The sequence below is a fragment of the Glycine soja genome, chromosome 20, assembly GCF_004193775.1.
Source record: "Glycine soja cultivar W05 chromosome 20, ASM419377v2, whole genome shotgun sequence".
NCBI lineage: Eukaryota > Viridiplantae > Streptophyta > Magnoliopsida > Fabales > Fabaceae > Glycine > Glycine soja.
This window is the reverse complement of record NC_041021.1, coordinates 38,105,082-38,117,487: the sequence shown is the minus strand read 5'-3', so window position 1 is coordinate 38,117,487 and position 12,406 is coordinate 38,105,082. Positions and strand designations below refer to the sequence as shown.

Below are 12,406 nucleotides of genomic sequence, written 5' to 3'. Positions count from 1 at the left end.
TGACCATGAAACGCTCTATTCCAGAAGCATTTAGGGGCTCTATTTCTGAGGGTGAAAATGCAAAGAAATTTATTGATGAAATTGATCAGTACTTTGCCAAAAATGAGAAGGCAGAGACGAGTAACCTTTTGGCTAAACTCATCTCTGTGAAGTATAAAGGCAAAAGTAATATAACGGAGTACATAATAGAAATGTCTAACTTGACATCTAAACTGAAAGCACTTAAGTTAGAGCTTGGTGAAGACCTACTCGTGTATTTAGTTTTGATCTCACTTCCTGCACACTTTGGGCAGTTCAAAGTGAGTTATAACACTCAGAAGGATAAATGGTCCCTTAATGAGCTTATATCTCACTGTGTGCAAAAAGAAGAGAGGCCGCAGAGAGACAGATTTGAAAGTGCTCATTTAAGCTCCACCTCTCAAAATAAGAAAAGAAAGAAAACTAAGGGTGCTGCTAAAGGGTTTTCTCAGCAAAAGAAACCAAAGAAGGATGAGAAATTTACCTGCTACTTCTGTAAGAAGTCTGGACACATGAAGAAAGAGTGTCCCAAGTACACCACATGGTGTGTAAATAAAGGTAAATTTCTTGCTCTTGTTTGTTTTGAAGTTAATTTAGCTTTTGTACCTAAAGATACTTGGTGGGTAGATTCTGGTGCTACTACTCACATAAGTGTAACCATGCAGGGTTGCCTGTGGAGTCGACTGCCAAGTGATGATGAAAGATTCATATTTGTTGGCGATGACAAAAGGGTTGCGGTGGATGCTATAAGAACTTTTAGATTGCAGTTAAAGACTGGATTTTATTTGGATTTGTTTGAGACTCTTGGTGTACCATCTTTTAGATGGAATTTAATTTCTATTTCTAGTTTGGACAAATTTGATTTTTCTTGTTCATTTGGAAATAATAAAGTTAGTCTTTACCAGAATTCGAATTTGATTGGTTACGGTTCCTTAATTGATAATCTATATATGTTGGATGTTAATTGTTCCTATAATAAAATACTACAAACAAATTCACTTGGTATAAAAGGGAAATTAAAAGAGAATTCAGTCACTTTTGGCACAAACTCTTAGGTCATATCTCTAAATAGAGAATTCAGAGACTTGTGCCGGATGAAATTCTTGAACCTTTAGATTTATTAGACTTTGAAGTCTGTGTTGAATGCATAAAGGAAAAACGAATAAACATAAGGAAATTAGGTGCCGAAAAAGCTAAAGACATCTTAGAACTGGTACATACGGATATTTGTGGTCCTTTTCCAACACCTTCTTAGAATGGGCAACAATACTTTATCTCGTTCATAGATGACTACTCTAGATACGGTTACCTTTATTTGATACATGAGAAGTCCCAATATCTAGACGTTTTTAAGAGTTTCAAGGTTGAAGTTGAACTTCAACTTGGAAAGAAAATTAAGACTGTCAAATCTGACTGTGGTGGTGAGTACTATGGTAGATATGATGGATCAGGAGAACAACGTCCAGGACCTTTTGCACTTTTTTCTCAAAAAATGTGGAATTGTTCCGCAATACACTATGCCAGACAAACCTAGCATGAATGGTGTTGTAGAATGACAAAATCGAACTCTTAAGGATATGGTGAGAAGTATGGTTAGTCATTCTTCTTTGCCAAAGTCACTTTGGGGAGAAGCCTTAAAGACCGCAGCTTACATCCTTAATAGGGTACCAAGTAAAGCAGTTAATAAAACCCCTTATGAACTTTGGACTGACAAAAAGTCAAGCATTAAGCATTTGCATATTTGGGGTTGTCCAATTGAGGCGCGACCTTATAGGACACATGAAAGAAAGCTGGATTCAAGAACAATTAGCTGTTATTTTGTTGGCTATGTTGAACGCTCTCGGGGCTATAAGTTTTATGATCCCACTTTAAGATCAATATTTGAAACAGAAAATGCAAGATTTCTTGAGGAAGTTGAGTTTGGGAAGGAAGAGAACATAAGGGAAGTTGTCTTTGAGGAAGAACCTGTTATTAACAGTGCTCAAGTCCTCATACCTATTGTTGTTCAAGAAACAACCCCAGTAATAGAAAACAATGTTCAAACTATTGTTGATGACATTGTTCAAGAACAAGACAACGATGAGATTCTTCCTCAAATACCTATACAACAATCTCAACAACCTCAAGAAGTGTCATTAAGGAGATTTGATAGAGAAAGGAGAAGTGCAATCCCTGATGATTATATTATCTTTCTCCAAGAACATGAGGATGACATTGGTTTAACAAAGGATGATCCTATTAACTTCTGTCAAGCCATGCGTAGTTCTAACTCTCAAAACTGGATTAATGCCATGAAGGTTGAGATGAAATCTATGCAAGACAATGACATTTGGGATCTCGTCAAATTGCCTGAAAGTGTGAAACCTATTGGTTGCAAATGGATATTTAAAACCAAAAGGGATTCAAAGGGCAATGTCGAGAGATATAAGGTTCGTCTAGTCGCTAAAGGATTTACCCAAAAGGAAGACATTGACTATAAAGAAACCTTTTCTCCAATATCTTCAAAGGATTATTTTAGAACAATAATGGCACTGGCTCATTATGATTTAGAGCTACATCAGATGGATTTAAGACTGTGTTTCTAAATGGTGACATTGAATAAAAAATTTATATGATGCAACCAAAAAATTTTGTATCAGGTGACTCAAAGTCTATGGTTTGAAAACTGAATAAATCCATCTATGGTTTGAAATAAGCTTCCCGTCAATGGTATTAAAAGTTCCATCAAGTCATTACCTCATATAATTTTGAGGCAAATGCAGTTGATGATTGCGTATACCACAAGTTTAGTGGGATACCCCGATAGTTAAAGGAGACAAATTTAGTCTCAAACAATGCCCCAATAATGACCTTGAAAGAATAAAGATGCAAAAGATTCCTTATGCATCAGCAGTAGGAAGTCTAATGTACGCTCAAGTTTGCACTCGTCCCGATATAGTATTTGTAGTAGGAGTTCTGGGTAGATATTTGAGTAATCCTGGAATGCAGCATTGGAAAGCAGCAAAACGTGTGATGCGTTACCTAAAGAGAACAAAAGGATACATGCTCACTTATCAGAAGTCTGATAATTTGGAGATCATTGGGTATTCAGACTCTGATTTTGTTGGATGTCAAGATAGCAAATGCTCCACATCTGGATACATATTTATGCTGGCTAGAGGAGCTATCTCTTGGAAGTATGCTAAATAGACTCTTATAGCTTCTTCGACCATGGTCGCGGAGTTCATTGCTTGTTTTGAGGTATCCAACCATGGGATATGGCTAAGAAATTTTGTCACTGGTTTGCGTGTGGTTGACGGCATTGAAAGACCATTAAAGATTTATTGTGACAATAACTCAACAGTTTTTTACTCCAACAACAATAAGAGGGCAACCAAATCAAAGTTTATTGACATCAAGTTTTTGGTTGTTAAAGAAAGAGTTCAGAATAGACAAATTTTCATAGAACACTTAAGGACTAATGATATGCTAGCTAACCCACTTATGAAAGGTTTGGTACCTAAAGTTTTTCATGAACACACTGCTCATATGGGAGTGACTCCTTATAGTACCTTAGTTTAGTGGGAGTCTCATTTATGTTCTATATATGCCTTATGTTTTTTAGATATTTGTATAGATTGATTTTCTATAAAATAAAGTTGAAGATTATCATTTCATTCTGAGCTTGTTTTGTTTGCAATATTTATATTATGTTTAAATTGATCTCTATAAAGAATAAAGTTAGGACTAGTTAGAAATGAACATGAATGAGATTACATTGCATGTTATTTTCATGCTGCTTATCCATATTTGATCTATACCATTAAGTATATGTGACATTGGTGATCATTGTGGCTCAATCACGTTGGATTATGAAGAAAACTACAATGATTCTGTGTTACTATATAAGATGGACCAGATTGTTTAAGGAAAGTCTAAAAGTAAATAACATACGGTTATACACCTAAAGACTTTTGCAATATAAATGATTAAGGTTAATATGAAGCTCAAGTAGGAGATTGTTAGGAATTTTATAATTCCTAATAATTAATTAGTGTGAGCTACATATTATATTTATCATTTATATTAGTTATTTACATTTATGGACTCAATAAAAGTGATCTAATTTGGTGAGTCTATTGGACTATTATTAGAAATTAATGTGGGCTTGATAAGCAGAAACCAGTTTGACTCGTTAGGGAATAATGAGAACTCTAACAGGTTAAAATCTAAAGCAAGGTTGTGGTCTCCAAGACACCAAATAAGAAATTGTATTCTCTTCTCCCCATCTGATGAAAAACCTAAGGTCCCAAAAAGAAAACAATGATTTGGTCGAGGAAGAACACAAAACCAACAGTTCTTCAGACTCATCAATTTCGCTGTTTATCATGGATCCAGGTATTTTTCATAACCCCTCTTGATAATTTAACATAATGTGTTTTCAGTGATTATTGGTATTTTATTAAGATCCATAAAATATCAAACAGGTAGGACCAACGAGGTAAAGGATGCTGGCTTTCCTTCCTGGGTCGACGACCACACTCTGTACTTCCATCGAAGAGGTTGAGGTGACACTGCTACCATCCTTGCTTCCTCCCACACTATCTTTCTCTATCTGACATTTAAGGTTAGGTTGGTGTTGTAGAAAGAGGGGTAGACTGGGAAAGATGAGAGAGAAAGAAAAATATAAAAGAATATAAAAATAAATAAATTTTAATCATTGATTTAAAAGGGGAGGGTTGGTTGGGTAAAAAATTTTAAAATTTGACAAAATAATTCATCCAAATTTTCATGACAAATTAATCCCGTCAAGACAGCATTCCATTTGATAATCTTTTATCATGATATTTCAATCCTCACATGACACATAAAAACGTTACACTTGATGGACAAAAAGTAACACTAAAATGTCGATATTTTTACACATTCAAGAACAAAAAAAATAATTTTCCATCTTCTAAGGACTCATGTTAATGAATTACACTTTTAAGAAGTTGACTATTTACCCAAATTACTATTATCTTAATCTATCCTAATTGCAATTTGATTTTTAAATTGACATACTTTATTAATAAAAACAATTTATTTCTAATTTGTTTCCAAGTCAATGTTAAAAATCTTATTAATTTATTCATGTTTGATATGATAACGTTTATTACTAATAATACATTTACCGTGTTTAATTTAATTTATTTATAAATTTATTTGAATTTTGAAATATCCGTAAAATGCATAAAAACTTGCTAGTATTTGGTTAAGCGCTGGATTACACAGCCATCCACGATATTCATATAACAATACTTTTTTATTTCTCTCCTTATCGCATCATATATCTTATAATCTTATATTTGTATGAATTGTTGTATCTGTTGTTTGCTACAAGTAAAAAATTGCACTCCCTTTTACCAGGCCTACAGCATATATATGTTATTGAGTATTATTCCTGCACAATACGGATATCATGCAACTATACAAACCTTGTTTATGGATGTCACTTCAATTTTTGTCCAATTCGCTCAATTTTTTGTAAAGTTTAATGACTCCCCGAATTCCGAAAACTTTGAACAATAGAAAAAATCAGGAGGACAAGAAAAGTAAGCTGTTGCGGAGAAAAATTTATGAATAAAACCTCAAGATATCAAGTATAAACCTAATACTAACGTTTTAAGAGCACAACACTATAATTTAATGGTCTAATCTTAACAAAAAAATAGAGAGTAGTATTCATCATTCAACGTAAAAAGAATAGACGATTTTCCGTAGCATGTATCCCACCAAGACAATGTATGGCTTACCATACCTCTTTTGGTGAATTCTTCAAGCCGAGACACGACACATCAAAATAATGAAAATATTATTCATTAGGAATCCTCTTTGAAAGGCCACGAAGGAAACGGTTGAGAGCCTTCTTAGCCCCATTTGTTGCTGTCTCTATTTTTTTCTTCTCTTCTTCATTATCAGCCTTCATTTCTTGAGTATTGTGCACTCTACGTACAAGCTTTCGCAACTCCTGTTAAAGATAGGTATGATATGTAAAGACATCATAGAAACAGAACGAAGTTTTTATGCCAATAAATGTCACAGCAAAAGAAAAGTGGATATTTTATTAGCATCATAGATTTTTTGTAATGTGATCCTGAACAGTTAACACCCCTTCTCTTTGTTTCCCTCGTAAATATATGAAAGAGAGAAAATTGTGTGCAGGGGAAAATTGAGGGGACAATGTTATTTTGAAACGGGGTTTCTAGTATATTTTGTATAGAAAATACACACACACATAAACTTCGGGAGTGTTTCTTTTCAAAAGCTGAGAGAGCCATCACCCATGAGTTTGTACGTAGTTCTGCCACTGAATGTAGGATTGATTTGAAATAAGCTCTTGAAATTAATTCCCATGTGATGTTATGATAATATGAGTCCCAGGCAATAGAATTGATTCTTAAAGCACAATCAGGCACAAATTTGCACTATTTGGTCTGGCACAGAACCAAAATATTACCTGACGATCAAATTCAACTCCCTGAACTGAATAAATTTCATTGGTAATTTCAATGTCCTTACTGATCAAACCATCAAACCACCTCGCTACTTGATTATCATGCCAATTAGATTCCTGATAAAATGCTCCAAAAATAAGAAAACACCTCGAGGACATAATAATTAACATACATCATAATTAAGTCAATATAACATACATCAGATTTAGAAAGCAAACACCCCCTAATGTGAGAGAATGAGAAGACAAAGGTATAGCATTCAACTTAGTAGAGTCGTGTCTAGTCAGTATAAAATTCAAGTACCATCGCATACCTCCTCATCCTCCTCGGATTCAGATTCTACCAAGTCATCATCATCTTCAGGTTCAGGATCATCAGACCCTAAGCCAGTTAAAGCTTGCAGCTCCTTCTGATTGGAATCTTTTGTTGCTTTAATTAATCGTTCCATTAACTCAGGATCCACTTCCCGTAGCAATTTTCCTGAAACAATTTACGTATGAAGAACATGAAGCGGCACCGCAGAATGTGCATAACATCATATCAACTTACAACAAGTATATCCATTGACAATTGTGCAGTTGTCTATACTAATTGATAGCAACATAATATCTTATCACAAGAAGCCAAGATGCATAAATAGACTTACAGAGTCACAGTTAATGCAAAACAAATTGGAAAGAGTGATAAAACACATCTGAGATCTACAACAATATGACATGAAGCTCAATCATGTTTGAATGTTTGTTTAAAACTAAAACACATGAACTAATCCTCCTAAATGCGAGAAATTATCACATGATCTCAATTAATCTGCTGCTCATGACACCCACTGTTATTAATTCTTTCTCGTAAATTAAAAAACTCAAATATGTGTCACATAGAGATTGGGTCAGAACATGAACTGATGAACACGTGTATTCGCAGACTATCTAAAAATTTCACCATAAATGCATTCAACCCAAATATCTAACACAAAACATTGATACCAGTAGTTCCGAATAAAAATACTCTCAGGGTAATTAATTACCAATATAACTGAACTGTCTCCGTCTTCCTTCACGGACATCAGGTCCCAGTCTCTGAGGCAAAACAACATACACTTTATCTTCAACAACACTAACAGACTCATCCACCATCACATTTACACAGCACAAATAAATAAATGAAATATTCCGATGGCACTACTTTCATCATGAATAGGAGGGGGAAAAAGGACCTTAACCAACATAAGAGCTTCGAAGAGAAGAAGATGGTCCGAGGAAGCAACCCTGCAACCCAAAAGAAAGGAGAGGAGGTTGTTGAATGCCGAGGAAAGGATAGAACTTTGGAAAGTGGGGATTGAGGAAAAGCAAAAGGGTAAATTGGGAAAGGAAAAGAAGTGGACCTAAGGATGCGTTTGATTTGGGGAGGGGAGAAGGAAGCTAAGTCCATGCCCCACTTGACAGTGCGCCTGGCTTCTCGCTTCAATTGGTTTCGGCTCTTCTTCTCCTCCAGATCGGAATCGGCAGTGGGTGGTGGTGGTACCGGAGACTTCGGAGTTCGAACCTTGGGACGAGACGAAGCAGCGACCGTGGCAAATGAAAAACGGTGAGAGGTTTTTGGTGGAGGGGTGAGAAGGTGGTGAAGGGAAAGGGTGACGCAAGTGCGGTGGTGGTGGTGGTGGTGGTGGAACCATGGCCACTGTCTTAGAGGCCGCAACACTTGCTGGCTCATGTGTGATGGAGTTGATGACGCTGTTCCCCCTTCAGTCTTGTGTTGCTTCTCCCACATTCCATGCATTTTACTTATCTCTACTAATAAATAAATTAACTTTTCACTCAAACATTACTTTTTTCTCTCCCACATTCCATGCATTCTATTACTTCTATTACAAATAAACATTTTACTTATTATATTTTTATGGTTATTAATCATAAAATTTAGATATTTTAATATTAAATCGTGATTATTTCTATTCCTTTAAATCCTTAATTGAATTTAATCTCATTTAAGTTAATAATTTTAAGTAAAATTGATAAATATTTCATATTAAAATTATGATCTAAAAAATAATTCTAAAACAAAAACTTGTAATCTTATTAATGTGTTTGGTTAATATACAAAATTAACTCTATCTTAGAAAAAATGATTTAATGTAAATGATTATTTGTTACATCACTTTTATCATAAAAAACAATATTTTCATTCACTTTTATCTATCTTTTTTAAGGTTATGTTGTAAAATTTTAAAAAATGTATATTTAATAAAATAGTTGTAGAATTTTATATTTTATAGTTTCTTTTTTCACTTCACAATAAATACATATATAAATTAAACAAAAATATAAATATAATTAATACAAAAATAATTGCTGCGATCTTAAACTTTGAAACAACCCATAAATAAGAACAAAATTTCTCAAAAAAATTGACAACTACAAAAATGGAGGAAGTAATTGTTTTTTTCACCATGGATTTATTTCTAAAACACGAATACCAATAATAATGATCTAACTCAAGTTGAGGCATTTAACAGCAGGTGAATTATTCTATTTATATTGGATTTATATGTTAAAAATAAGACGTGCAGTAATTTAACATGTATTGGGAGTACGCAAACTGTGGTAAATCCTAATATTGTTGTCGTGTAAAGTAGACACGTGCTTACTTACTACGTAATAGTACTACTTAGTTACTTTACTTACGTGTGGAAGAGATGAAGTCATGAAACGCAAAAGGCAATGCCGTTTCAAGACAGCAAAAGAATTAAATTAAAGGTCACTGCCGTACTGTTCCTCCTACCCTTCAGATTTGACTTACTCTCCGGCGCTGCCATTCTTTCTTTCTATCTTCAATCAATTTCAAGGTATCTCTGCGCTTCCCAAATCTCTTTACTCGTTCTTTCTTTCGCATGATCTCTCTCACCCATAATCTGTAAATTACTTGTAATCATTTTACCTAATTAAATCCCTTTTTAATTATATCACTTCATTGTCTGTTTGCATCAATTTTCTTGGCCGGTAATTGCTGGAATCTAGCCACCGATAACTACTGATATTTTATTTATTTATTAATGGAAGGGATTGCAACAGTGTCTTGGTGATGCTGTGTTTGCGGAATGTTTGGGCAATAGGCATTGCACAGTAAACTATTTTTTTTCCCTTTCGATCATGAAAATTAAATAAATGTATAGGCATTGCATAGTCATATACTCATATGTGTGTTTTGCCCTTTAAAGAGAATAATCATTTAGATGGAAGGAATTTTTGCATGCCCTCTCACTGGTCATCCTTTAGTAATTTTTTTCTGATAAGGGTTGCCTCTAGGAAGGGTTTACCAATATCCAACGTTAATCAAATGATGGAGAGACAGAGTGCCATATAAATATGTTTTTTTGGTAATGCCCTGTTCGAATAATCTTCTCCATAAATAAGTGCTTATATACAAGTTTATCCTAACCTACTTGAGTATTTTGATAACCGTCAATAGAAAATTCAGAGGACTTATATATGTTAGACTTCAACACAAACGTCTCCCAAATTGAGTGGTTGATTGCTGAGCTTTATTTTTTCTTACCCAATCTTGAGTGTGAAATAGCTATTAGATGAAATGGGATGTTATTCGATAAGTAGAAAGATGCATGGTCATGAGTCTCTTTCTGTGAAGTGTGAACCATTTTGCTTTCTGGTCTTACATTGTCACTATTTGGGTTTTAAAATTAAATAAATATCTGCATTTTACATACATCGGTATTGTATTTCTGCTCTGTTGAAGTCATCTTACACTTTTGTAATGGCAAATCAGATTGTAGCACCGGTATTATATGGCCTCCTTCAGAGCATTCTGGAACAGTCCAGTTGGTCCCAGAACAACTCACTTTTGGGGACCTATTGCCAACTGGGGATTTGTGGCAGCTGTGAGTATCACTCATATGATCATCTGTTATTGTTGAAAAACTCCGGCATTTATTTACTTGACTGGTTCTTCATAATGCACATTGGTCTTAACCTTTGACTTCTGAACTTATGTGAAATTTTTTATTAAAAGGGATTGGCTGACTTGAACAAACCTCCAGAAATGATCTCTGGCAACATGACAGGAGGTTTATCATCTCTGTTCCTACAAAATGTTGATTTTTTTCTTGGCATATGGTATGCTGCTTATTGCGTCTCTTGTTTGTTGTTAATGCTGCAGCAATGTGTGTCTATTCAGCATTGTTCATGAGATTTGCATGGATGGTACAGCCACGGAACTATCTACTTTTTGCTTGTCATGCCTCCAATGAGACTGTTCAACTCTATCACTTCTCCCGATGGGCAAAGGCACAGGGGTAAGCAGCTTGCATGCAAGCAAAACTTAACTGCTATGATTTTAACCAGTTCTATTTGATGTTACTCTCTGTGATGTTAATGTTTCATATGTTATAAAGGCTATTTTAACTTGTATGGTATGATACTTTTGTTTTGAATTTGCTCTTTTGTCTATGAATTGTTAGTTTTACTCGCTTCCTCCTTTATTTATAATTGACTATCACCTGGGGCTCTCTTCGGATATGGTATTTGAAAAGGTTTTAAATTGCTCTTTCTCTATGAATTGTTAGTTTTACCTAGCTAGGCCTTTGTATAATCACAGTATAAAAATGGCCATGCTCTGACGTACACTTGATTTATTATGATATATCACTATCATTGAGACATTGACTCATTGTTAATAATACTCTATTTGGCACACACTATTATTCATGTAGGTCTTAATAAAAAGAGAGCCCGAGTATTTTAGTGCATTCACATAAAATTTATATGACGATAGAGATTATCTTAGAAAGAGTGTTTTTAACATTTCTCCTTCTATGTAATTGTTTAGCTAAATTCAGCTCCCCACAGGGGCTGCTCCTTTCCACCATGTCTTAATTGGAACTTGTCTTTTATGCATTGTAAGACAGTTATTTTAACTCAATGGAGCTGTGAATGTCGGTTTTCTGATAAAGTTTGCATCTCTTGCAATTTCTTTTCAAGGCTTCTGTCGGAAAAGAAGGAGGAAGCTTCATCCCAGTGATTTGGTGATGCTAAAACACTTTCTTGAGTGGAGCGATTTTAAAGATTTTGCATTTGAACTTGGCGATGTATGAATAATTGATTACTGATTGTAAGAAGGGGCTTGTGGAAACTGTAAAAGATTGTGGCTGTGCAAGAGTATTCGGATTAGAAAGGATTGCTCAGAAGTCTAAACTATTTGTTGAAGGCACATGGGTGGGTTTAATATGTCTAACATCTGAGTGGCCCAAAAGTCTTTAAACTTATACCATAGGCAAAGGATTTGTCTATTATATCTCATACTGAAATTCCGCTCAATTACTCTACACAGTTGGGCGTTAAGAATTGTACTGTGACTATTTATTCATTGAAACTTGGATGTCATGTTAATCATTTTTAATGCCCTATTCTTTCTAAATTGTAATCTGAGCATGAGGAATGAATAGGTTTCTCGGCATAACCAAACTGCTAGTCTTCAAGATCCTCTTTCAGTTGCACCTTACTTAAGCAAAAGCGGCCTTGAAAAGATGATTATTCGGTTACTCTCATTTTTCTTATTAATATCAAGAGATTAATTTTGATACACAGATTTTTACATCTACTCTTATATTTATAAATTAGAAAGGGAAGCACTTATTCTCCCTATAAATTTTCACACATTACATTTGCATTTAGCCATTTTTTCATTCATTTCAACTTTTTTCTTTTATGTTTATCTCTAAATTAAATTTTAATATATTCTTTTAAGAAAATTATGTAAAAACAAACATTTATCTAATTTAATGTATTTGTTTTTCGTTTTTCTTTTTTACATAAAATGTAATGCACTTGTTAAAATATTAGTTGTTCACTAATTAGAAATTATCTTAAATATAACTTTTATGGAATTTCAATTTTTTA

At 34.2% G+C, this 12,406-nt stretch overlaps 2 protein-coding genes across 4 annotated transcripts; one reads left to right on the top strand and one right to left on the bottom strand.

Annotated features, from left to right (window-relative positions):
• Positions 1-5,594: 5,594 nt before the first annotated feature.
• LOC114402229 (UPF0307 protein BPP3887) lies at positions 5,595-8,288 on the bottom strand. The gene is made up of 6 exons (XM_028364724.1): positions 7,879-8,288; positions 7,711-7,762; positions 7,522-7,573; positions 6,808-6,974; positions 6,497-6,610; positions 5,595-6,007 (listed from the first exon to the last, which is right to left on the bottom strand). Exons 1-6 carry the CDS (start codon positions 8,271-8,273, stop codon positions 5,852-5,854), a joined length of 936 nt encoding a protein of 311 aa, XP_028220525.1. The 5' UTR covers positions 8,274-8,288; the 3' UTR covers positions 5,595-5,851.
• A 910-nt stretch (positions 8,289-9,198) lies between these two features.
• On the top strand, positions 9,199-11,966 carry LOC114402290 (mitochondrial pyruvate carrier 1-like). 3 transcript variants are annotated; one of them, XM_028364802.1, is made up of 5 exons: positions 9,199-9,339; positions 10,278-10,389; positions 10,521-10,575; positions 10,668-10,803; positions 11,489-11,966. In XM_028364802.1, exons 2-5 carry the CDS (start codon positions 10,297-10,299, stop codon positions 11,526-11,528), a joined length of 324 nt encoding a protein of 107 aa, XP_028220603.1. In that variant the 5' UTR covers positions 9,199-9,339; positions 10,278-10,296; the 3' UTR covers positions 11,529-11,966. The 3 variants fall into 3 exon arrangements, with proteins under 3 accessions (XP_028220603.1, XP_028220605.1, XP_028220604.1); XM_028364804.1 differs by having other exon boundaries at positions 11,416-11,966; XM_028364803.1 differs by lacking the exon at positions 9,199-9,339 and adding an exon at positions 9,597-9,616 and having other exon boundaries at positions 11,489-11,916.
• The last annotated feature ends 440 nt before the right edge of the window (positions 11,967-12,406 follow it).